General features: G+C 42.1%; 2 protein-coding genes across 7 annotated transcripts in view; both read left to right on the top strand.

Annotated features, from left to right (window-relative positions):
- Positions 1-21,106, top strand: part of LOC111265154 (uncharacterized) — a 36,120-nt gene extending 15,014 nt beyond the window's left edge. For 2 of the 6 annotated variants that reach the window (XM_022841577.2, XM_022841578.2), the window contains exons 2-12: positions 4,103-4,195; positions 10,368-10,706; positions 11,260-11,444; positions 11,931-12,120; positions 12,548-12,745; positions 13,255-13,695; positions 14,165-14,332; positions 14,651-15,219; positions 15,536-15,933; positions 16,473-16,810; positions 17,702-21,106. In XM_022841577.2, the coding sequence (XP_022697312.1) occupies positions 4,103-4,195; positions 10,368-10,706; positions 11,260-11,444; positions 11,931-12,120; positions 12,548-12,745; positions 13,255-13,695; positions 14,165-14,332; positions 14,651-15,219; positions 15,536-15,933; positions 16,473-16,810; positions 17,702-17,715 (2,933 nt within the window). In that variant the 3' untranslated portion in view covers positions 17,716-21,106. Of the gene's footprint in view, positions 1-4,102; positions 4,196-10,367; positions 10,707-11,259; positions 11,445-11,930; positions 12,121-12,547; positions 12,746-13,254; positions 13,696-14,164; positions 14,333-14,650; positions 15,220-15,535; positions 15,934-16,472; positions 16,898-17,701 lie in introns of all 6 variants that reach the window. The other 4 variants (XR_002683306.2, XM_022841580.2, XM_086970365.1 and 1 more) reach the window with 4 other exon arrangements.
- Positions 21,107-22,355: 1,249 nt separating this feature from the next.
- The window catches only part of LOC111265153 (nucleoside-diphosphatase uda-1), a 6,915-nt gene continuing 4,021 nt past the window's right edge, over positions 22,356-25,249 (top strand). The window contains exons 1-2 of the mRNA XM_022841576.2: positions 22,356-22,461; positions 24,742-24,851. Coding sequence (XP_022697311.1) covers positions 22,453-22,461; positions 24,742-24,851 — 119 coding nt within the window. The 5' untranslated portion in view covers positions 22,356-22,452. The remainder of the gene's footprint in view (positions 22,462-24,741; positions 24,852-25,249) is intronic.

The raw sequence follows: 25,249 nt of genomic DNA on the forward strand, positions 1-25,249 counted from the left end.
CAGACTTGCTCACAGATGAAATCACCGCAAGTAGTTGTTAAAGCGATGTTTATAATCTGCCAAGGAGGCTACCGATTGAATTTCAGAATACACAGCGGGACAGGCAGTCGGCAGGGTTCGAGAAGACGTAAGTTGGAGCGTGCCTTCCTAGAAATCCGTCTAGTACTATGGGTCAAACTAATTCCGTTACCTCGACACAACTATTTGCAATAGAAGCCAGATCAATAGAAACAGGGAACGGCGAGAAATGCCGGCTCAATATTGAGATGAATTGATGGTGGTGGGCACTGCCTAAACGAAGCTTATAGCAACGGTGGAACCGTCCAGCTACGCTGTTTTAGATTAGTTGATAATGCGGCTAGGGCGGAATGTGGCATTTTACAAAGCACTGCTGGCTTTTGTTGGAACAATCCTGAAGCGTTTTAATAAAATGTACACTTGCGAAAACGTAGCCGACAAGAAGAACATAAAAAGATAGCAGGTAATGCCTTGGGAGCTACTACACTACAATGGGCATAGCTAATTCGGCAAAGAAAATGCCTTATTGCGTGGAAGACTTACCGAAGTTTTAGTTTATATCGGATCTTCAGGACTACTCGGCCGGCGACCTTTGCTAACTAAAAAAAAAGTGTTACGGTTTACACCAAGTCGCTTGTTGCAATAATTATTATACTTACTATACAGCTAACAAAGAAAAATTAGCAAATCTAAAACCAGCAGCTTTTTTCTTTAATTCCAAGAAGTTCGTTATGGACGTAGTAAATTAAGAATGGAGAAGAAATATGGCGTAGTTTTATTGCGCAAAGCAATAGAACTTTAGCTATATTTTACGCCAAATAGCGGGGTCAATCTTCATTCGATAATCATTAGACTTCCATTACAAATTTAAAATGTACCTTGAACGTCTATTGAGCGATTCATACGAATACGGCAAATGACTTCCATATTTGTTAACAGTGGTGCATTTTGCTAAACTTTTCAAAAGAATTATCTATTATCTTAATAATTTCTAATGTACGACCCCCAACAAATACTTCTGTGGTGAGCAGATGTTTAGCGGTGCTTGTGTCTGGGTTCCGTCCACTTCAAATTCTCGCACATCCCCTCCCCTCTCCCCCTCCCCTTCCCTCCATTCCATTCCAGGCTACCTTGCCCTAACACCGACAGAGAAGGCACCATTTTATTATGAAGAAGTGGTCGGGAGCCGGAAAGACTTATGAACCTGCGGAAAAACTGGCGTTGCGAGCTCCGGAGCGATTTGATGGAGCCACCGTGGACACCAATCGTGGTTTCCCCTTGAAGGAGGCGCAAGCGCCAATATAAGCCGTACCCGATCGGAACCGCTGTTAGAATGAAGTGACGGGTGTTTGGTACTGCCACTGCACCAGGCGAGTTTGACGGGGTGGGTCGGGTTGGGTTTTACTTGACTTGCGTTGACTAGCGCGTATTGGTAACGACGATACCGATACGACCGAAACCACCGTGGTGCGCCAGGACGTTATTCATCCCGCTGTTGATATGCGCTGGCTAGCGCTAGCAAGTAGCAAGAATGGCGCTCGACTATGGAGTAAAGGGAAGATCTATTCTTGAACGATGCGTCAACGACGCAGTGATTATAGCGAGCTGAGTGAGGTCCAAGCTGAGTCGGTAAGGGGTCCCGATCTGGAGCGCTTGGGCCGTGTCGTTGGATGGATGATGCATCGAAATGCTGTTCAAGCAACGATTGCTGGACGCTGGTCGTTTCCATTCGTATAGGAAAAGTAGCTAAAGCCACTTGTTGACTTGGTACTTTTTGCAGATATAGCACAAATTATTTTTGTATCAATCATGCATAAAGATTCCTGAACCTTACGCAAGGTATTGAGCGATACTATATATTGTACAGCTGAGACGGCTGTCCAAACTAGAAGTCCAGGCCACTATTTTTAAGCCGTTTTTATGGAATCGTTTTTACTTTGATCGGTCGATAACCAGATGTGTTGATTTACTGTCATCTGCTCAATTTCCCGTTTAACGGCCACAAAAAGAAACAACACAAACAATAAGTAAATACATACATGAAACATTTTTCCAAAATGAGTTTTTACGCTATGGGTTGCTATAAACGAAAGAAACTAATTTTTCTTATTTTTCATTGTTGAGTAGCATCGACTGATGTCTGGCGTACCAGCGATTCTATAATGCAATGCATTGGTCAGGTTTGGAGAAGCCCTTGTTAAAGGTCTGCTCTTGATCCCAACCAATGCATGGCCATTGGAGACTTGAACGATGCCCCGTCCTGTCTACAGTGCTCGAACAGATCCGATCGCTGAGAGTGGCTGGTACGTTACAGATTCTGCCTTGGGTGAAAAACGCTGTTTTATCGTCCTGAATTTAAGGAACGAAGAGTAAGTCATCTCGGCATCACTTGGTTTTATCTATTTCGTCAGACCGCTGACACACCGTATGTCGACACGGGACGATTTCAAATTAGAGACGTTGTTTTTGGAAAGAGCACCGATATTATATACCACTGTTCAGACTTGTTTTTGCTGTAGACCCTTTACAAATTCAAGTTTGAGAGATAGAGTTTTTGTTATTCGAATCTATATCCTACTTAATCTGATTGTTGAAGATATTTGTACGTTTTACGATATGTACACAGCCGGTTCTTTGTTCAGTTCGACGATTGGCTTCTGCAAGCTATTAATTAAAAACTAAGCCACCCTATTTATCCGAGATGCCGATTCCGGGAATATGTGGGATCTCGTGTCATTGAAATAGAAGTGACGGAACAGATCCGGAATTGTGCTCCGTCACTATTTTTGCCAGTCAGTCAAATAAAACCACTTGTATTACATACGGCAGACAATGTCTGAAAAGTCGAAGAACGATATTTGAGTAGCTAAACGCAGTGCAGTGTGCTATCCATGCATTTGAATCAGGTGAGAAAGAGAACGAGGACAAACAGTCAACGATAGAAAAATTGATTCTGGTTATGGGTTGCTTGTCTATAGGTGCCTAGCTTGTTATAGCTTAATGTAGATACACGATTTTCAGAAAGTATGAAAGGCATAGAGGGAGACAGAGCTGGCGACGGAGGCTACGAGGCAAGATCGTATCAAGGACGGGATAAATTTAGAAAGATACGCATATACATGTATATCAACGAGAAGCTTCGGTGAGACGAACACTGGACAAAAGGCTAAAAGAGGACAACGTGGCTGAATCGCGAAGGGCGATAGTAATGCTTAGGAACAGTAAAGCAGTAATACTGCACGAAGCGGTGCCGGCGCCTTTAGCAACAGTAACTGTAGTGGACCGAGTCCAAGAAAAACACTTACTCGTGAAGAAGCGAACAGATTTAAAGGGATAATAAGGGAAACGCGGACAGGATGGCTGGAAAATGGTGTGGATGGTACGGAACAGAAAATACAAAGGGGATTAAATAGATAAGAACAGGGGTGACTAATCCTGATGCAGTGGACGAGGCAAACTCAAATAACCAAGCGTGGGCTTCGCGGGCCGGTCGGTTTGGCATTTTATCAAGCTCGGGGTGTGTATGTCTGGTGACGATGATGAGTAGATATAGACGTGTTTTGATAGCTCTGTGCAAGCTCTGGGAAAAGAGAGAAACGTTCACGGGATCGTACAATATTGCGTATGTGTTTATGGTCACGCAAAAAATAAGCTTGCATCATGTAAGCTGGCCTGTGTGTTCTTTTTTGCTGGCAGATAATGACATCGGCGGCGGCGGCGACGACAAAGATACTCCGCGCATTGTGGCGTTCATGATTTTAAGCTTGAATATCATCATTATGGTTCCTGTCAGCTTCAAGACTGCGAACTTGAGAAATAACTAGAAGTGTTTAGCTCTAATCACTGAAAAACAGCTACGTTTTAAAGCTTACTTTGGTTATTTAGTAGTCAGAACAACCTCTATTAGAAACAACTTAAGAAAACCAACGACGTCATTCGCAGCGCGTACCGAGGGCCTGACTCAGCCATCGAACAGCAGGAAATAGCATGGATTTTTAAAAAGTGATCTCCGATTAAACGTTATACACATCTAAGGCGCGTATGCTCATGTTAGGTCTCGTTTTACCTGCGGCTGTGATTTCAGGTTTCAATGGAAATTTCAATGAGTCGTGTTGTGCAAACATTGATGTAGTCTCGAGTATGGCCTACAACAGAAGGCGCCAACCACCACCCCGAGGTAAGACCTTCGGTTATTTGACGTTAATGCATCTGGCTCCATTCAATTTCCATCACATTTCGGCAGTAATTTTATAGTGTTTCCGTTAACATATCCCACCATATGATATTAGGTCGTCATTTATTTAGCAAAGTGATGATTTGATCCAATCGACGACTTCAATCGTAACTTAAGACGTTCTTATATATTATAGCAACTGTTTTCAGCACACCCTCGCTTAATGCATACCGTCAAAGTAGCATTGCACCTATACCAGACCGCATATTGACAAATCAATCTCTTCGTGAGCTTTCAATTTGTACAAGACTAAAGAGTTTCCCGACATTTTATTAGAACAGAAGGATATCTAACAGGGTTGATACTGCCAGTTCATACGTTTCTCTCTATGCCTGTCAAGGCTATTAGTTGCTACTTCGCCATTTGCAATTTTTGCCTATGAGTAGAATTTACAGTGTAAACTTGATGCTCAGCTTCAAGAACAGCCACCTTTCAAACTGTAAAGGACAGCTGCTGAAGTTAGCACAACTATCAAGTTGATCTACGGATTTGTTTTTCCTGTCTCAAGTTAGTGCTTCATGTGCTCTGCTACTTAAGATTTGCATGCAGGTATACTTATGCGTTCTAATTAAAGTATTGCTATTTCTATCAGTATCGCTATGATAGCCGTATTTCGTAGTTTCCAATTTACGCCACTGAGTCCTTCTAGAGGATATGCTCCGTTCTTATACTCAGGACTTTTTATAAGAAATAAATACTCTATACATGTGACGTTTTCGTTAGAAAGTTGAAATAATCAGTCGCTGTATGAAAACAAAAGCAAAATAGACCATTGGTTATTGCGTAACACCAGAACAAAAAAACTGAGCTCGCTTTTCCGACTCTAGAGATCGCTCTAGTGTTACGCTGGGGGGTGGGGGTGGGGGTGCTGGAGTAACTACACTAAGGGTAAGGTTTATCGGAAGCTGTGAATCCCTTTCTTAAACGTTACATGTAACCTTGCAAAAAAATTCGGTCGATCAATGGCCAACTTTGATAACGTCTCAATTTCCTGTCGTAGCTTTTTCTGATATGGTAGATGTTGTTTTCCTCGTGCTAGTTCGCCTATGAACGATAACAGGTACGCACACTCTGTGGAACCTGAAAGCAAAATGACTAGAATTAGTGCCAGTCAGTGCTTTTATGACCGGTCAGTAAATGCATATATTTGATTGGTTTGAAACGTTAGGTGTTTGGCTTAGGAGACTGGCAGTCAGTCAGATCGAGTGGCATCATTTGGTGCTTTTTTCTTTGGTACCGCTAAGTCTTCCGTTACTGTTTTCTGTGAACCTCTATTAGCAATTCGAACGTTGCTTTTGCAGCGGTTACCCGAGAAGCGTTTTGTATTTAAATGTTCTACTTCGCATAGCTGACACTCGCTGAACTTAATCATGAACGTATTTAAGGATTGCCACTGCACCATCTTCGGTTAAAGTTATATAGTGAATGGTCTACGCAAGTGATCTAACGGCTACCAGCCTCAACATCATTTCTATTACGTTAAGTCGTACATATAGGAAAATCAACTTTTTGAATAACAATTTGAGTTTCATTCGAGACGCAAATAGCACGTAATAATAACGACCTTCGTAATAACCTCTGTTTACATCCACTAATATACTGCTTTTGCTGACTAAAACCACTTCGTCATATTGGGTTACCCTATTTGGCATGCAGACACGTACTGGTTCGCTGGCGCTAGTCCGCATTCATCCTACGAAGGTCTATGGTCTCATCAGTTCTCGCCGGGTGGACGAGAAACTCATGGAGGAGGCATTGTTAGTGGGGCTCCCAGGGGTCGCTCCGTGTTGTCAGGAGGCCCACCAGCACCCCTCAGCCTGCCGCGACCCGCTTCGGACTGCTCCGACCTAGCAGAATCTGTCGACTCATATTCAATAGGAGCTCCGTCCACGGTTTCATCTGTAAAGTCTTCGAAACGTACGGGATTCAACCAGAGAAAATGGCGAATGAGATGCTTAGAATGAGGATAGATTTGAAATGCCTCCTCCGTTCATCGTGAATGAGTCTCCTTTTATTGTTAATCGTATCTGAATTGTTGACCGTGTCCTAGATTTGCTTGTGGGCAGCGCTGCTTTCTTCGTGATAGTAACGTTAGTAAGTGTAGTATGTCCTGAAACCTGCCACGCTATGCTTCAATTCAGCCCCAATGTCAAGCGGTTCTGGAAGCTTTGGATCGTTCTATACGGAAGAAAAGTAGACCAAGTTGGAATCCTGGAACCAGTTGCAGATTTCGATAACTACAACTTAATCTAACGTTCGGTGGATTAACATATATGCGTAAAATTTAGTGCTTGTTTCTGGAAATCTTGATTGTTTTTCGACTAGATATTTCTCATTGGTTTTGAACATGTCTTCCTATCCAGTACCCATAAAGTGTACTGTACATTTGCTTGTCTGTGACTACGATAGTAATTATCTGACCTAGTAGACTAATTTGCGAATGGCCTCAGCTAGAATCCACCTTTCGAAGCTAAACAAGTTTCTGGTTGAAGTATTAACTGGCGTTCGAGATAAAGAAGCCGTTGTCAACGAACTATTTTTCTTCGCTGATCAGTTCATAGCAATGCTTTGTTGGGCAATATGCCGTCAGCAAGTGTTAAAGGAACTTGAAATCTTTAACAAATTTTCGCTATAGGAAAAGGACACATTTTATAGCACGTCTGAAGTCGATGACGATTTGTCTCAATGACACGATTTTATGCCGATCTCCAAATCGAGTGAGCATAAGCGACATCGCAAAAAGGGAAACGACAGCGAAGGCACGGCAAAGACTTTTACCTTTGCCCGTTTTTAACAGTCCTCTTATCGTTTAGAGACCGTTGCCCGGGTTCGCTGTCAACTACCGTAAACTAGAAGGAAAACATCTGTTGCGGTTAAATTTTCCGTCTGTATTGCTATACAAGTTTTCTTTGGAACGGCACTAACTAAATGTTATAGATCTATTCAGTTCTAACTTCATCTATCTTCCATGCGTCATGACTCGCCCACATCTCTATGGGGACCATAGTTTCAGTTGTACCATTAATGTACCACACAGGGAGGCTTGAGCGGCGTTTGCCAATGTCGAGCCGAACCATCAGGAAGTTGAGAACTGCAACTGTGCTAAAAACAAAAGTTGTGTGCAAAACCGTTATTATGACCCCTAGTACTTTTTTAACTGTACATATTGTATCCTTAGTAGGTATGCTGCTCTGTGTAACATGTTGCCGTTTAAGCCGTTATTTTTGTTATTGCGTCTTCGTTCATTATAGGCTCAACCAACCATCGCTGACCATTACAGCTTAGACGTTTACTAAAAAGTTTATTAGTTTAATCTTTTATGAACATACTGCCCCCGCTGTCTTTGGTATACAGCGGGCAAACGCCACAAATTGTAAATGTTTTTTTTGTAGCCGTCCGTGGTTGGTTTCGTTGTTACTAGTGCCGCTACTACAGATGGTGTTTCGGTCCAGAGTATGCTAGTGTTTTCATTCCGTGTGAAATTGTCTGAAACCTCTGTAATTTTGACCCATCCAGTTGCACCTCATGTCCGGCTGGATGCTTATTTCAATGCGTTCCGTTGAGAATTTAAGACGATGGGTGTCTATTGGCTAAAAAATCTGCTGACTATAACAAGCCAAACAAGGAGATAGGAAACGTTGGATGGCCTAAAGGGGCAATGCCCTGCATAAGGCTGTTCCTTGTGTCGGTACATGCGCGTAAGTGTGTAAAGTGACGCATATAACCGCAATTTCTTTGTATTATAATAGAGAAAAAGTTAGCTAGGAGATCTCTCCGAGAAAGGTGAAACCGTGTCGGAAATCGTGCCTCACTTTAACTACTCTTTAGTAAACTTGAATGTTTAGCTGTTGCGTGTTTTAGGCGATTCCGTAATCGGGTTCTAGCTAATCGTGTAACAAGACCATGGTAATAGGAAACGTGTTTCTAAAAGCTGATGTATTTTGAACGTTTATCCTATTAAAGCATAGGGAAGAGCTTATGTTTCAGTAAAACACACACAGCACTCAACTTAATATTTTGTTCACTCTGTACTAAAAGGTATTTAATAGAAAAAAGCATGTTTGCAAAATAACCATTTGGATAAAGGTAATAATTTATACTGCATATAAATCAATCTGATAATGCTATATATATCTCTGCAATATTTGCAATAGAAGGAAACATGAAGACGAAATTTCTAGCACACAAACACCTCAACCAATAAGTAGGTTTGGCGTAATTGCTAATTGTTTGTTATGAGTAGAAAAATAATTCATGAGTAGAAACGTATTTGCGTCACAGAAGTTGAACGCCTAAAGCAAAGTTTTTAGTAACGTAAAACTATGATTGAAAAGATATGCCTTATTTACCTGAGTGAGATCTTTCTACCTCTCTAGGAAGAGGTCGGGCCATTTGATTGAGATTACTCTCGATTGCTTCAGAAATCAGATTGTGCGGAGTAGGTCAGATCTAGCAGCCATGTATTACGTATAATAGATCAGATGTGTTCAAAATTGTTTCGATTTTCTCTTTACTTAGAAGGAATCAACTCCCTATTCCTACAAAGATGATTTCTCAAATTTTTCGTTTTGCTCTTATGATAAGGATCGTCGTTCACCCTTTCTTTTTCATCCCCGATACCGACTTTATGTAAAAACGACTTTGTTCTATCGTGGAAGCAGTGATCAATTATGCAATGGTCATGCAGCTCGCGATGGCACTTCAAAACCTGCAGTCCTCTCTGCCGTATGTCACCCAATGCTAGCAGGCCACTCATGGCAGTGACGCGCTTAACTATTAAACCTGTATTGATATATTTAAAAATGACTGGGCCAATAGGCTCCCGCCTCCGGGTTTGTGGTTCAAGTATGGATAGCCAGCTATAGGATGCCAAAAGTGGTCTTATCAGTGCTGGCAAATACTTAGTATTCACAATCGATCTCCACTTTTTTTTTAGCGGCGGATATGCTACTTTTCTCTTCGATAATTTAGTCGCCAAAAAAACGTTACCGGTCTGTGATCTATGAACCGGTCTAAAGTATGAACAGTGCGTTATACGCGGAACAAGCAGAGCATTATACGAAGAAAATATATAAAACGTATCGATAGCAATCTTATAAAATTAAAAAAAAAATACTTTTCGACCGACTTAAATAGGCTTAGTCTAAAAAAAAAATGGAATATGTCTATCGATTCTACAGAGCCGATTCAGAGACGGAGCCGTTCGGGTCTAAACCGATTCGCTACCTTAATTGCCGAATTGGCTAGTTTCAAAGAGGATTCTCCCTCGGTTGAACACACTTACCTTGATACAATACGTACGTAGAACAGGCTGATGCATGCCGAATGTTAGTAGACGTAACGGAAGTACGTAAACTTCCCACAAAAGCTAACTTCATGTTTCACACCCGAATACAACCGTACCCTTCTGTAGTAATCAAGCTGACCTGTCACAAGTGAGCCGATATAATATTTGTGTCTTTCGATCGCTCACTCTGTAGGGTTTCGGAGCCAAAAGTGGACATTTTTTGCTTATGTACTCAAGCTGTTTCGGCCAAAGGCCGCCTATATTATTTATCGATGCGTAGCAATTTTCCTCGTAGGCATCTCGTGTCGTTATATATTACGATAAGTTCCATTATGTTTGTTGGTTATTTGTTTTTAGGCATGCTGCATTGCAAGTTGTACCTTATACGCTTTAAGAATGTACTCTTTTGGCCCATTTCTTGATCTAGGTACGCTGTTATATTAGTGTTGTAGCATTCAGTATAACTGTGCAATAAATTCATTAGGAAAATCGTATGGTTACTTTTATGTTATTTGGAATGTGACATAACGCTTTAGCAATGAGTTCAGCACAAAAAAACACACATCTAGTCACAATATGCTTATTGCTCTTTTCTCTTAGTTTGTTTTTACCTGCTTTCCTTATTCACTGTATCTTTTTTTTCATCCTACCCCTCACTCTCGTACACTGTTTGAATGTGCCCTTGCCAATGAACATGTTTATGCCTATCGCTCTTTTCCAAACAATTCGGCCTCTGCTCATCCAATCCTGTTCCGCCGTACTTGCGATGCCCAACATATCCACGCTGTTCGCAACTCACGTGCGACAACACGACACGGATGGTCGCAGGGTCGTATTGGTTCGCCCAGTCGGGGTCGGACGTGATGGATTGTCTGCGCCATCCGTCATCAGCTGAAACTGGGCACCCCTCCAGTGTGAATCAACTATTGACCGCAGCCGTCGCAACACAAGCCCCACAGCAAGGACATCAACAACAACTGCTACAGCAGCAACATGGCGTCTCTGCCAACGCGGGACTCATGCACCAAACTCTTCAGCCTCATCACTCCACACAAGTACATTCAAGTTCTTCAAGTTTACAGATCGGTCAACAACAGCATCACACAGCGCAATCCCCGACCTCCGCATTGAACAGCTGGAATAGCGGCGGCACGCAAGCGAACACAGGTTTGGCTGCTAGATAGAGCTGATCGTTGAACAATAGAATCAAAAACAAAAGGGGAAAAACACCGGAGACTCACGTTCATATTGCTTACACTAAATTTGTAAAGGATAGCAGTAACTCGATTTCGAACATCTTATCCTGGGCTGGGTTTTCTGGGCTGATATCTAGTCGAAACAAAATTTGCCGATTCGCCCACAACATATATATATATATATATATATATATATCGCATTCCCTTTCTTGAAAAACATTTAAGGAAGCTATGTCGACATAGAACAGTTATAATGATGATGATAATATTCTAACAAAGGACGATGGTGATAGTCAGAGCTCGAGCTATTCCTCGTTAAGGAATACTCATGCCGTTCAACGGCCGTATGAGCACCAACAAACCCTACATGGCTTTGCCTTTCCTCAACACAGCAATAGCTCAACAAATGGCTCTGCGGCGGAAGTTGTATACACAACTTGAGAGTGTACTCTTGATGAAAATTCATAAAATGTACCTTCTGTAAGGACATTAGGCATCGATTATAATACTGTTGCACCATGTAGATCTACATCAGGCAGAGCGGCTACGCGTGGAGGCCCGCGAGCGACAGGAGATGTTGCATCGGCGTCGAATGGAAGAGTTGGCAGCACATAACGAGAATGCGCAAAGAATCCGTGAAGAAGGTGATACCGATCGAAGACGACATAATCAAGAGCGTCAGGTGCTCACTGAAATTCACAGACAGCAGGTAGGTAATTGAGTAGATGAGCAAAAAGAAAACATGTTCGTTTCAGTAGTCGCTTCAAAGTGTAAATTCATTTAATTAGGCTATAGAAAAACAAAGGTCTTGCCATTTTCTGAGCTTATGTAACCAGTTTAAGTAACGGGGTATGGGCAAAGTATGGCGATATCCCGTCCTGAAAAGATCCCTATAGACTTCGAATAACACGCAATAGCGACCGTTTCGTCAGAATGGTGAACGGCCCGACCATAACTGATATCTATCTCCGCGCACGTGCGCCAAAGGTCTGCGTAATGACTTCATGCTAGGTTGTGGCACTTTGTGTGCATTACTAACAAACTATTAAAATTCAACTTTGATCGATAAATCTACCTGTCTGCCTGAAACGCAGTCACATGTTTCACTCTCGCGGAAACAAATCAGAAACAGTCGATTTCCCGTGAAAAAACCCACATAGTGTTGACTGCAAATATCTAATAAATGTATTGTTAGGTGGATGAACGTCGGCGTGCTTTGCACGAAGCTGACCAAGAGTGGCGCGAGGCCGTCTTGCGAAGGAGCCAGGAGAGGGATCTAAGGGCAGAGCAGTACCGAAGGAACCGACTCAGCGCGTCCATTCTTCTCGAGGGGATTCAGGCGCAACCGGCATCCGTCATGTCCAGTCCTGCACGGGGGGCCTCTGGTAAGATATAACAGTTTCAATTAAATAGAGGACCTTATTACTGCTCCATCAAAGCGAGGCATTTTACCTAGAGACGGTCTTAATTAGCATAAACAGTTTCACCGCAGAGTTCTCAGATGTAATCACACAAAGCTGTCCTAATAGAAGACGACAATTTCGGTTATTATGGAGCTTCCGCTACGCGCAGAGTGGTCTCCGACGGTGCATACCTGCCACTCTGGTAAGCTTACAATACTTAGCACGAGATTATAGATAGCGGTCTGTTGTTATATAATAGACAATTACCACTTGCCGTAATAGCCGTAGAAACCACAGTAGATTTGTTTCTGCTTGTGTTCCTATTTAGTTAGCTCTGCAAACAGCGTAAATCGCAAGACTGCACCCGCTGAACGCACGGTTTGGTTGGTGTTTACGTTGGGGCTTTCAGATCGGCTTGACGAGCTGCAGGTGCAAATGTTGCAACATTCAGATTTACACAACGGGCATCTTGAATCGCCCGAAGACAGTGAAGATAAGGTGGCTCCCCTGCCAACAAATATGTCTGTGAGAATGACTAGATCGCCGAGAATGGCGTCCTCGTGTTATGGCAATCTGTGGGGTTCTGGGGCGCTTGTGCAGGAGGACGGTAAGCAGGATATTGAGGATACCTAAAACACAAACTGCTTGGTTGCCAACTTCTCTCTTGCTCAAAATAGAAGAGAGTCGTCCCAGCTTGGGAACGCTGTACTTTATGATTTACTAGTACAACTACGCAATAACTCTACCGTTTTTTGTTTCGACCACCGTGATCCATTGGATGACTCGGTCAAAACCGCCACTAACGAACGAAATGATGACCATGGAGTGCCGCGTGCTCGTGCTGTGTGTATGTGTGTGTCCGATGATGGAACGTTTAGTATTTGTGAGTGCCTAATGGTTGAGAAACTGGCTTTTTTGTGTTTGGCTTTGATCGCTTATGAACGTGCGCGCAAGGTAGTCCTGCGCCGGCAGCATGTGTGGAGTAATGTGCAAAAGTCAAACAGCAATAGTTGTCATAAACAGGTAATTGGCCAAATCTAATTTCATCTGATTTTTTTTTGTTTGTTTGTGTGCCTTATGTCCTGTCTATACTGGGTATACGGTATACTGTTGCAGGCGATCTGATGAGCCGGAGTATGATCGTGACATCGAGTGCTGCCCGCCGTAAGACGGACTTGACACCGGTGACGCCTTCGCCATGGGCGCGCGGGCTTGGAGCCGGGTCCAAGGCACTGACACCCTCTCGGCCTCAGACTGCAGCGGGCTCGGCGGGAACGCCCAAGCGAGCCGTGAGCATGTCTCGCCTGGACATCCTTGCGCAACCGCGTAGGAGATTCACAATGGAAGACCTCAAGAGTAGGTCTCATTCTGCATGGAAACTCAACGACCCATCGCAGTCGGGCCAGGCTGGTCAAGCTAATGGTCTTAAAGGCATGAAAGGCGCTCGCAGCATGTCCCATCTAAGTTCAACGCCTCATCCGCCGCGTTTGACACGCACATCCCAAATGCGCGCATCGGCACAGCAGTATCAGTCCCAAATGCAGTCAAGTAACAAAGGTCTGACTACGTTGCTGGCAACCTGTTGTGCTTTTATGTTTTGTTTGATCTGAAACAAATGTTTGAATTTGTCTCATCCAATTTATCGTACCTGTGTTTTGCTCTACTACAAATTACTTTGCTTTCTTTTCGATGATTTAATCGCCTGCGCATCATTATCCGCTTGTTATTTTTCTGTTGACTTAACGCGCTACTAAGTGTCTGAAAGCTTCATATGATTACGATGAGATGACTTATGATTATGCCTCTTTTGGTTAGCGCTAAAAAGTTGGCCCTGCATGTTGAAGGCATGAAGCCTGAAGATTGTAGTAAGCTATCGGTTGACATATGCTCTTAGCATAACACTATCGTGTTGTATTGTGTGGTGTGTGATCGTGTGTATGTATGGGCTTGGATTCATCGTGATTTTGTTCTGTGGTGATCTGCATCTCTATTATCGTGAGTGCATTCGATGAATTCCCGCGCACAGGTCATCAGTCAACTTCGTCATCACGCAGCGAGCAGGTGTCCCCTACCCATCAGCTGTCAGCCCCGCATCATCTGCGATCTAGAAGTCAGATGTCGTCCGACCTCTCGCAGAGCTCCGTGGCCTCCTCGGTGGGCAGCCCGCATGCTAATATGAGGCCTAAAGCCCAAGGTACCAACAATGTCTCTCGTCACTTATCAACTCGTTTGTTTCGCTTATATCATCCATCTACTATAGTTAATTTTGCTCGCATCGTACCGGAAGCTTTCGAGCTATAGAAACTCGTTGTTGCCAGATCAACCTTTTGAGTTGCCGATGCATTTTACTAGACAACGGTTTATCACTTCAGCATCGTTATGCTTCGGCTAGATAAGCATGTCCCATAAACGTTTTGATATAACACAAGCTTTGCGATGAGCGAGGCATTGCTTCACCAATTCGTCACGCGCTCACTGTGAAGGTATTACACTTGTGATATTTCCCTATCAGGCTCAGCGAACCGGAAGGCTCGACCTTTGAGCATTGCAGGTTCAATCCCTTCGTCGGAGTTAGACAAGAAGGACAAGGGCCAGCCCCTGATGAAACCCCATAAACCAGTGCCGCCCGCATCGTCACCGGAGCCGCAGGCCGTCGCCCGACAGCGGCGGTCCGCGTCGCCCAAAAAGAAGGAGCAGGTGCCGTTAACCAGGGAAGTTTTGGATGACACTCTTACATCCGAAGAAATGGCGGTACCTGTCTGCAGCGCAGTGCCCGTAGATATCCCCTTACTGATGACCCAAAGCTTTACCGAAGGTTGCATGCCGATCGAGAATCGTCCAGCAGAGGTTCGCAAGACTAAAACGCGCGAGGAGGCAATGGCCGAGATTGCCGAGGCACGTCGTAAAGCCCGTGAGGAACTCGAAAAGCAGGCCGAGGAGGAGCGTCGTAAGAAAGAGGAAGAAGCCGCTGCCCGCCGTGCAATTCAGGAAAAACGCCGTCAGCTTGAGGAAGAAGCGCGTCTTAAACGTGAAAAAGAAGAAGAAGAGAAGCGTCGCCAAGAGGAGGACGAACGCAAGGCGGTATGCATAGCTGTCCTAACAAGAATTTACAATCAATAGTCGTCTTTCCTGCCATTAATAAATATAACGCACGACAATTATAGGACGAACATATGCAATAGTGATAGAATGCGTCCACATTGTTTTTTGAGAGATATTCACGAATCGTATAGACGTTAGCGGCAATTTTCGAGCTACCCTTGACAATTTATTGTGATGAAAACAGCGAATCCACTTATGATTGCCGGACCTGTTAACGAGTAGTTTTCTGCGTGTGCAGGATCTCGTTTGTTGAGCTTTGAATTGGTATTTTCATGCTGTTCCGTTTCTTTTTCAGGAAGAGGAACGCGTTCGGCAAGAAGAAGAGGCCAAGCGCATTTTGGAGGAAAAAGCCAAACAGGAAGCGTTCAAACGGCAGAAGAAAGAAGAGCAAGAAAGGCTCGAAAGAAAGAAACGCGTTGAAGAGATCATGGCGCGCACCAGAAAGGCTCGTTCTGCTGGTGGCAATAAAGAGAGTGGAGACAGTAACGGACAACAGGGTGAAGCTACAGGCACCGTTGACTCGAATGAATCCAGCACGAATGTCAGTCCCGTCAGGGAGCTCAATGGATCGGCTCCAGCAGGGAAGGCGGAACTGCAATCAAATAACGGTAGCTCGGTAGTCGGTAATTCAGATGGAGTCAACGAGAAGGGATCTGTTACTTCTAGCCAGACCCGAAATGGTCTATTGAACGGGTAAGTTCTCAAAAATATTAGCATTGCACACACAAGCATGAATAATGAACCCTTACCCACAACAGACTTGCAAAAAACTTTTCACTTGCAGAATGGTCGACTAGCTCTAACATCGCATAGTAAACCCACACTGTCGCTCACCAAATTATGGCAATGTGCATTATGGTATTTTTATTAAAAAAAAAAAAAAAAAAAAAAACAGTTTTAATTCCTTTGCACAACTCTATATGCGCTACTACGTAAAATAAGTGAGATTCCTACAGACACTTAGAAACAAGCATTGTAAGCGTTCACGACTTTTCAGATATATTGAATAGATTCGGCCTTTGACCATATAATTTCCGCGGGCCACTGAAAATAATTGTACATACCCGCTTTCATAGTAGAATGGATAGGATGTTATGAGCGATACCGAAGCCACTTTTTTTTCGTGATTTTATAATGAATTTCATCTATACCTTGCTTCTGCTTCTCTCTGCTTCCTGTAACTTTGCATTTTCCTGGTACGATGACGATGACGTCGATGGGCCGGCGTGCAGCCACGGAGCAAATAACGGTGCAGGACAAGAGAAGCCGGTCGCTCAAGAACAAGTAATGATCGCTCCCGCCGGAGGGAACAACCCGAATGTGATAGAGAAGAAGGAGAAGGAGCCTGTGTCCATTGACAACTCGGCAAATGGGCCTGCCTCAACCGATTCTGGTACAGGGTCAGCCGATTTCAATTCGAATAGCACCCAGGCGGTTATCCAGCCCGAGCATCCGGCGAGCGGCGGGAATAACAATGTGCAACACGTCCAAGCGAATACTCCGCCTGTCTTACCGGGGCAGGCTACGACCGCAGACGCACCTCTAATCGTCCAAGGACCCCTCATTCAAGGTTAGATGTCCGCATCAACTCCATATACTTCGCACCGGATCAGCCATTAGATCACATCACGAGTCGCATATTCACGCCTGCACCACCGTGAGCATCACAGTCATTTGACGCTGGGACAAACCGAGATAGTTCGATCCGCCACTAGGTGGTTCATTGTGATCTCGTTGGTCATAAACCGCGATTGAGACGATTGAGCTTGTAGATTATACCTAGCCTCAATGAAATAAAAGAAGGACGCTTGTAAAGGTAGCACTCTATAGCGTCAAACAGCATCAGTGGGCAGCACTAGGTCTCTGTCGAGCATACGGGAATGGATAGGTTAACGGGAGACGTCGGATACAAGCTTACTTGAAACTTGTGTTTACCTTTTGGTCAGTCGATTTGCCTCGATTCATTATGTGTTGCCTATTTTCAGTTCGCTACTCAATGATTATTTGAGGTTTAATACCCTAGGGTACCACTTAGTTAGTCATTATGCCTAAGGCGTTTCTATGGATTACATGTATATATACGCGAGATATAAACATCTGGTGTGTGTTCGAACATTCTGGTTCCCGGCATGATTTAACGACGATTAGATTTATCTCCGTACCGTGTTATAGCTTATGCAGTGAGTAAATGCAGAAAAAATGACTCTATAATTTAGCGATATTTCAAGACATGCACAAAACGGTGCATACGTTTGCTTGAGTTATATTAATCATCATAGAATCTTTAGTAGGGAGGTTTAGAACAAGTGTTAGGAATAGATGAGCTTAGATTAAAGCATGCTATCGCTACTTGAGACTGATTCTGTCGTTTCAATAAGGACGTGCGTCGAAGATCGGCGGCCCATTTCGAGGTAAAACAACAAAAAAACACATGACCGACGTCGTTTTTCTAATATTTCAGATCTGTTATCGTAAATGTTTGAGATTTTGCTAGTTAATTGAAGAAATGTACATCACAGAGTAACAAGGACTGACTCAATTGACGGCAACCGACGTGGAAACAGGAGGCTGAAAGAAAAATGCGATATCACAGCGTAGAAGAGCGCTACGGCGAACAACGTAAAATAACAACGTCAACGCCGATGCGTAATCCAAAATTCAGGAATCAATTCCGTGGACCGCCGACAAGTGTTCCGATAAAATATACTACCTAACAAGCTGCCGTTTTCCTGGCAATTAGTGCTAACAGTAGTACCGCGAAAAAAAAAACCACTATTCATAGATCACGTACAAGCTTGCGGGCTGTCTCCGCTCGCCCGTAACTGCAATGCCTCGGTAATCAGCTGAAATGATTACGAAACTATTGATCATACTGTCAAGCTAGAACCATCTTGATAAAGACTTGATATCAACCAATTCATGGACTGGAGAGTAAAAAGATAACCGTAGAACATATGAAGGCAGGTCTAGAAAAACAAGTTATGACGCCTAAAGAACGGACAAGTACGGAAGGTATCCATATAAAAATACAACAGTTAAATACTAGTTATAGTAGCATACCTATGTTTAGCTGAAGCGCTCGGCTGTTGTTGTGTCCACGGTAAAACTACGAGCGCAGACGAACGGAATCAGTCTATATGAATGCTGATATATACATACATGGAGAGATATACAACGGACAAAAGTGACCACTCTAAACAAAGAAAGTATATTTTAAGGCTGCATAAATAGAAAAGTGACAACTAAAATAAGGAAGTGATCATTATAAACGGTTGCGTCAAGGTGGAATCTGCGGACCTATTAACATCTATATTATAATTACTGAAAATTAACTATTATCAAGATTATTACCAGCACTATTCTCACTATAAGTTATCCTATTTTGACTTTCCGGACACTTCTTGGTATGAGGTGCTGGAAGGCCAGGAGAGAAGTAGATAACAGCGTTTCCAATATATAGAAAAAATTGCCCACCAAATAGATGCGTTGGCGAACGGTTAATAATGGAAGGCGTTCGTTTCGAAGTAGATGAACTTGGTTAACGAAGCCAGCAGTGTTAAGGTATACGGGCCTTGCGTAGCCCTGCTGATCCATCGATTATAGATGTGACGAGACTGTCAAATACGCTTCGGTAGACCGGTCGTAATTTAGCAGTTGAAAACGTTCTTACTGTGAGTGGGAAACAGATAGCGAAATGAAGAAATTGAAATAGTTGACTCGAGATGTCAAAATATTTTACGCGCCGTCGACTGTGCACGGATTTAAGCCACTGCGAAAATCCATCATTATAACTGAGACCTAGAAGAAAAAAATAATGAAAACAGAAATGATGAAATATAGGTCTACGGCCGAAAAAGTTCCCAGCTCTATAAATCATCCGGGGAAGGGGGACCGACCGACCGACTGTTAACGCGCCACTATAATGAACCGAATTAAAGCTTACTGGAGATATTGTTTTAACAGGACTTCGATTTAGAAAAACGGGAAAAAATTTCCTCACTGTGTGTGCCTCGCCGTACGTACTTCAGTTGATATATCTGATAGACAGTTATTTGTGGACGTTGTCATTTGAGGTGCTCGGGTTCGTCACGGGTTGCAAAACGTTTTTCGTTAACATAGACATCAGTTGTGGACTATTTGTGCCCTGGTATTTAACGCGCTGGCGCGAGTCCCCGTATCATTTAGCTGTTCGTTCGATGCCGTTTTTCACAGGTAAACAATATGCTTGGAAGCAACACGCGACAAATTTAGAGGGAAACAGCGTTGGAAGAGGAACGAGGTCAATGATGACCTGAGGAAGTGAATAAGTAATGTTGTATGTACTGTAAAATAGCGAACAAAAAGGCGCAAAGCCGAGAAGTTAATGAAGCGTGGTGGGGAGACAAGTTAAGTGAAATTATAAAAAGCATTGTTTAAGGAAGGACAGGTTGGGCATATTATCCCATGCGAGGGTTTCCAGAAATGACTATATACGTTTAATTATGTGCAATTCCTGCACGCCAAGCGATGGAGACCGAGCGGGATACTGTAATAAGGTAACAAATACGATAAAAACGGCGATGATGATGGTGGCGTTTACCATATGTTAGAACAACACACTCCGCTAGACTCCAAGGGCTGCAGGTAGTTGTAACGTGCTGTGTAGCGAAGTGACATACGCATTCAAAGAAACGCCAATGTTCTGAGGTTCATTTAGTCCCTAAAATAAATTGTCACCGTGACGAAGGCAACTAGCCATACATCAGACCCGGCATGATAATGAGGCGCGTGGCCATCGAACGTTCAGCGGTGCCCCCACACCTCGGGGGCTCTGATGTCCGACGCTCCAATACTGATCGGTGACACAGGTGGATATTACAGAACACGCGGAACCACCCGAGCTATCAGTATCACACACAACAAGATACGCAAACACATATAATGATGAAGCCAAGATACAGTTTGATGAGAATATTGTGGACTTCAAATTTAATAGAAATTCAACAAGAAGGCAGAGGAACCTCTCTCTTTCTCTTTCTCACACATATATATATATATATATATATATATATATATATATATATATACGTGAGAGCGAGAGAAAACAAGGAAAGGTAGATAGAATACTGAGATGACTATACGAATAGGTACGATAGAATCGATTAAGAGAGGGAAATAGTGATAGAGAGAAGCAAAAAAGATAAAAGTGAAAGAAAACGAAACAAGATGGAAATATATATTAAAAAATAATAAAATTAATAAAATGCTAGGGGTCATATTAAGCCGGTTCGATTGTTATTTTAACTCTGAATGTTTTTTTGAATGACTATATTTGTATAGCTAATTGGGTCGATGACTTAAGACTTTCTATTACATCTTGCGACTGTGTTCCCATCGAACTCTGCTTATATGGTGGCGGATCTTAAAAGCCAAACGGAAGAGCAAATAACAAAATGATACAAAACAATACTAAATACAATATTCAATAAAAGCTCAAATTCAATAAACTTTTTCCTTGAAAAAAAAACTAATGAAACAGCATTACTCTAGCAAAACAGCAAACATAACTTGTAACTACTCAACTTCGTATCCTGAAAGAGTAATAACATGTACTATTAGTTGTTACTCGGCAAGCTAAGGATATTTAGAAGAATAAGCGACATAGACAGAACCGCTGATATATCCCGACTCTCCGAGCCAGCGACAATGAGCGGAGGCGAAAACTATTAACATATTCAATGACGGATGCGGTCCGGGTGCAGGGCACACCTTGGCCCCAAAAATTATGCTTGCATTTTTCTTTTTTGTAGGTTCCGCGCTTGTGTAAATATCTTACTTCTATGCATTACACAAAATAAATTAGTATATGCATCTATGTATCATCTAAGCATTTCATTCATTTAGTTATAGAAAAAATACACTTAGGAAAAATACAAAGCTTGTCAGATAGGAGTAAAGCTAACGGGCATATTTTAGTTAGAATATATTTAGTATTTCTTTATCCGTCAGCTATACCCGGCTATAACTAGACAGTAACTGCGGGCTTTCTTTCTGCTTTTTAAAAACGTGACTGTTTAACTGACGAATTTTTTGTGTAAGTGACGAAGTACATAGTTTATGTTCATTTACTCTATATTAGGTTTTCTTTTTCGAATGTGCCTCAACCATAGAGACTAGGGGATGTCTTAATATTAAAAATCTCTGCTTGTTAAAATGCAACCATCGGATCGTTTCTTTCGGAAGACAATCTTTGTCTGACTTTGTCACAGGCTGTAATCGCAAATACGAAAGGAATAGATAAAAAGATGTAAAAAAGGCGCTGCCCATACGCATCGACATTTACTTTAGCATTTATTCAATAGCGTTTTTGACAATTGGTATTTGTTATTATTGCTTTTTACCTGCCATACTCCCTCGGAATTGTAAGATTCGATAAAGCTGCCCAGCAAAAAGGCTTTGAGCATTACATTTTACCTGTTCATACAGAAGAAGGATTACCTAGTATGAATGTTGGGAAGCGAGTAGATCAACACCTAAGGTAGGTTTAAGTCAGTCGTTCGTATAGGTAAAACACGGTGCGCTAATTGAACAAAGCATAGGTCGACCGTTACTGTGCTCGTTATATACACTAACGCTAAATATCGCGTACGATTTTGTGGTGCGATATCCTTTGCGTCAGACCTCGGTATTTTTATGCAGCCTTATTCCGAAGACATGTTGGGGCAAAGCACTCGATACGACTAACCTGGAGAAGGGCCGCTGATATTGTACCTTGCAATTCATTTCAATACCTTACTGTACTGTTGTTCGCACACCGAGCAACCCGGCCTATTTTCAATCCTGTACTTAGTGAATGTTAGGACCTACAATTAGGACAATTAGAATGTTCCATTGCAGTTTAAGTTTGCTACGACTAGCTTATGCAAAACGACCACGTGTAACCCAATTTCACAGTGGTTTTTTCATCATCCAACATTATGCGTTTATTTAAGATTAGTTACGACTTTTATAATTATAGTTTCTAAATTTCTAAGTAGTTGACATTACGGAACGACCACGACCATTTACTCATCGATGGATCACTTGGCTCGAATTAATCGTAGTAGTTACTTTTCAGTCCGTTATTGCTAGAGCAACTCGTTGAGCGGAGCATATTATGAAGGATTTGAGGCTTAACCGACATTTGCTCAGCTACAGCGAGAGACTCCCTTTGTTATTACAGGACCATCGACAATGGCACTGGTAAGTCCTATTGGTTTTTTCCTACCTAAAAAATACGGTTTCAGTCAATATGTAGCTTTATCCGGATCAAAAATACTGTCTTTACGTTTAGGGTGTCAACACAGCGTGGCTTAACTGTTGAGTAATTTTTAGATCATGCGATGTAGAACCCCAAAACAACGTTGGTACTCATTATGGCGTTTTTCAGTTTACGTAATAATATTTGATATTTTCTAGTTGAAATTTCATGATGACATAACAAGTCATAGTTCGGCAAGAACGGTTCGGGCCATGTATCAATAATCAAGACAATTTTTTCATAAATATTAGAACTTTCTGAATGTTTTCTTTTATTGTCAACCGAAGCATACACCACTTTTATCATTCATGGCCGCTTGCCCTTTGAAAAAGTCCGCGGTATGTGGGTAGAAGTATACATAACAAGGGCCCATAAAGTTGTAGTGAACAGCATTTGCATCAGGCCACCATATAGATATCATAACATTTTAAATCAGTGTATTTGCTTTTAAATACTGGTTCGCCAGTCTCGTCGCATCCATCTCCTGATTCAGCCGTTTCTGATTATCGTCTAAGATTCAGTTTTCGTTACGAGCAAAAATTCGATGCAAGAATAGGTCAATTCGAATTGTTGTTGCGTTGTTGAAAGCAAGAAAAAATAGGCATCTTTACCTCTCTGTTTTGTATCGTCGCTCAACCCTTTACCTATCTAATTTGATTAGCTTACTCATTTGACCGTGGTAAACATTTATGGTACTTTTACGTACACCAAACCTCAGTACTAATGATCTTTCCGTTAGAGATGAGTCGGCTTCCACCACAGCCCTCAACTTTTGGTGGTTCACCCTCGTAGAGAGTCTTCCGCGTAACCAACTTTCGAGTCTAGGTTAAAGAAATTGTTGCGTGTCTTTCTGAGATGTTTTTTAATTGACGACTCACGGTATTTCTATTAGTTGAACCTTAACGGAATATAAGATTTATACGGCAAGTTGTTTCTGCTACTGTATTTTCAAAATAAAACTAGTACTTTCGCGCCGTTCCACTTTTTTCTTTCATGTTTCATGGCCTACTGCAACCCATCTGCTTATTACGTTTCCCACCCATACAGTGGTAGGTCTAGACTCATTAAAGCGTCACTCGTATACGCTACATAAAAGTCCGAGCAAATTGAACCCTGACACCCGGTCTAAAGTTTCAAAAATACCGGGGATTCAAAACGGCCAAAGATGCCACAAGGTGCAAATATCAAAAAGACGAGTCCTTGGAGCTTATCTGAACGACCCAGTTAGTCATTAATCTCTGTACGTAAAATTTAGGCGGGTGAAATAGTGTTTTTGAGCCCTTTTGATGAAATCGAGACCTTTCGAAATCGAACAGTTTGGAGAAGAAGGCTATTTTTATGGATAAAATTAAAGATAAGATCTGTAGATATAGGGAAATCTTCTTTGTAAGGCTCTTATTAATGAGGTTTTTGCCAAAGGTTCCCAAATTCGAAGTCTGGTATGCCTGAGTTACGTTGTCAGTGATGTGCTGTTTTATACAAGTTAAAGAGTACCGATTTTTTTTTTAGACAAATTTTAGTTCTGTCTAGCTGTGTGCAAGCTTCCCTTCCATTGATCTATTTCATATAGTCAGACGCAACAAGCCGTTCAGCCCTCCAAATCTGTGCCCTATCTCAAAGACTCTAGTACTTTAGAAAAGTCTTGCTAGCTTAAGTCATCGTGCAGAACGTTTCATATAAAGATTCCGAGATTCGCTTCACGTAGAGCGCATACAAGGCTAAAGTTTCGATTTGGCCCATGAAATTAGTCGTCACTCCTAATTCGAAATGTTTTTGTACAAGCAAAGAATAGTTTTTATTCACGATCACTACTAACTTTACATTATCCAACTTGAGTTTTTTTTTTTCACTTAAATGTATATCAACTTCATCTATTTTTTAAGTGTAACAATATATGTCATACAAACTGCTTCTGAAGAGTTAACTTGTTTGCTTTGCGACCTAAAGTGGGCGCCCTGATTCTGTCAAGTTAGTTAATTAAAATGTTGTCATTTTTACAATCAGTATGGAGCCATTTTAAGCAAATACAATCAGACTGGTTTAAATTTATTAGGCCAATTTTGTTGCTTTCAAAGAGGTGTATTTCTAGTAAGATACCTGCAACGTTTCAGAAAATGTTATCAATACTCGACACCTCCGAGAAGTGGGTTTCTTAACATATAGTTTAGCAAGGAGCATATCGTAGCCATGTACTATTTTTTTTTTTGTGTTTCTTTTCTTAGCGCTTTTGCTGTGAATCCGCGGCTGTCAAATCGATGATATATGTCATTACGCTAACGACGGTCGCTGGGTTCGTTGGATACCTTGTCTGCAGTGAAGGTGCCCAAATCAGGTAAGTTAGTCTAGATTAAGGCAATAACCGGACATCAGTAGACCCTCTAATGGGCAGACTTTTATCTCCGTAGTTGGAGATAAATTCCCTCTTCTACCGATGTGTGATGAACTACAAATCATATAAGAATGACCCCGTCCGATTTTGAGTATGTCTGTTAACGGGACATTCAAATAAGCTTATTACAGCACACTTTAAATAATTATCATATGCTTTTTCCTCTTATTTTATATCCGCATAATACCGGCATAGACGCCTGAACTTCTGACTGCGCCATGAAGTTAAGCGGATTAAAAATACAGCTTTTCAATTTTCAAAACACTCTGAGCTAAAATATTGAGCTCGATAAGCTCTAATGACGACAAGATTAGTCTAGAGGAAGAAAAATCAAAGCTACA

This window comes from Varroa jacobsoni, unplaced genomic scaffold (genome assembly GCF_002532875.2).
Source record: "Varroa jacobsoni isolate VJ856 unplaced genomic scaffold, vjacob_1.0 scaffold_938, whole genome shotgun sequence".
Lineage (NCBI taxonomy): Eukaryota > Metazoa > Arthropoda > Arachnida > Mesostigmata > Varroidae > Varroa > Varroa jacobsoni.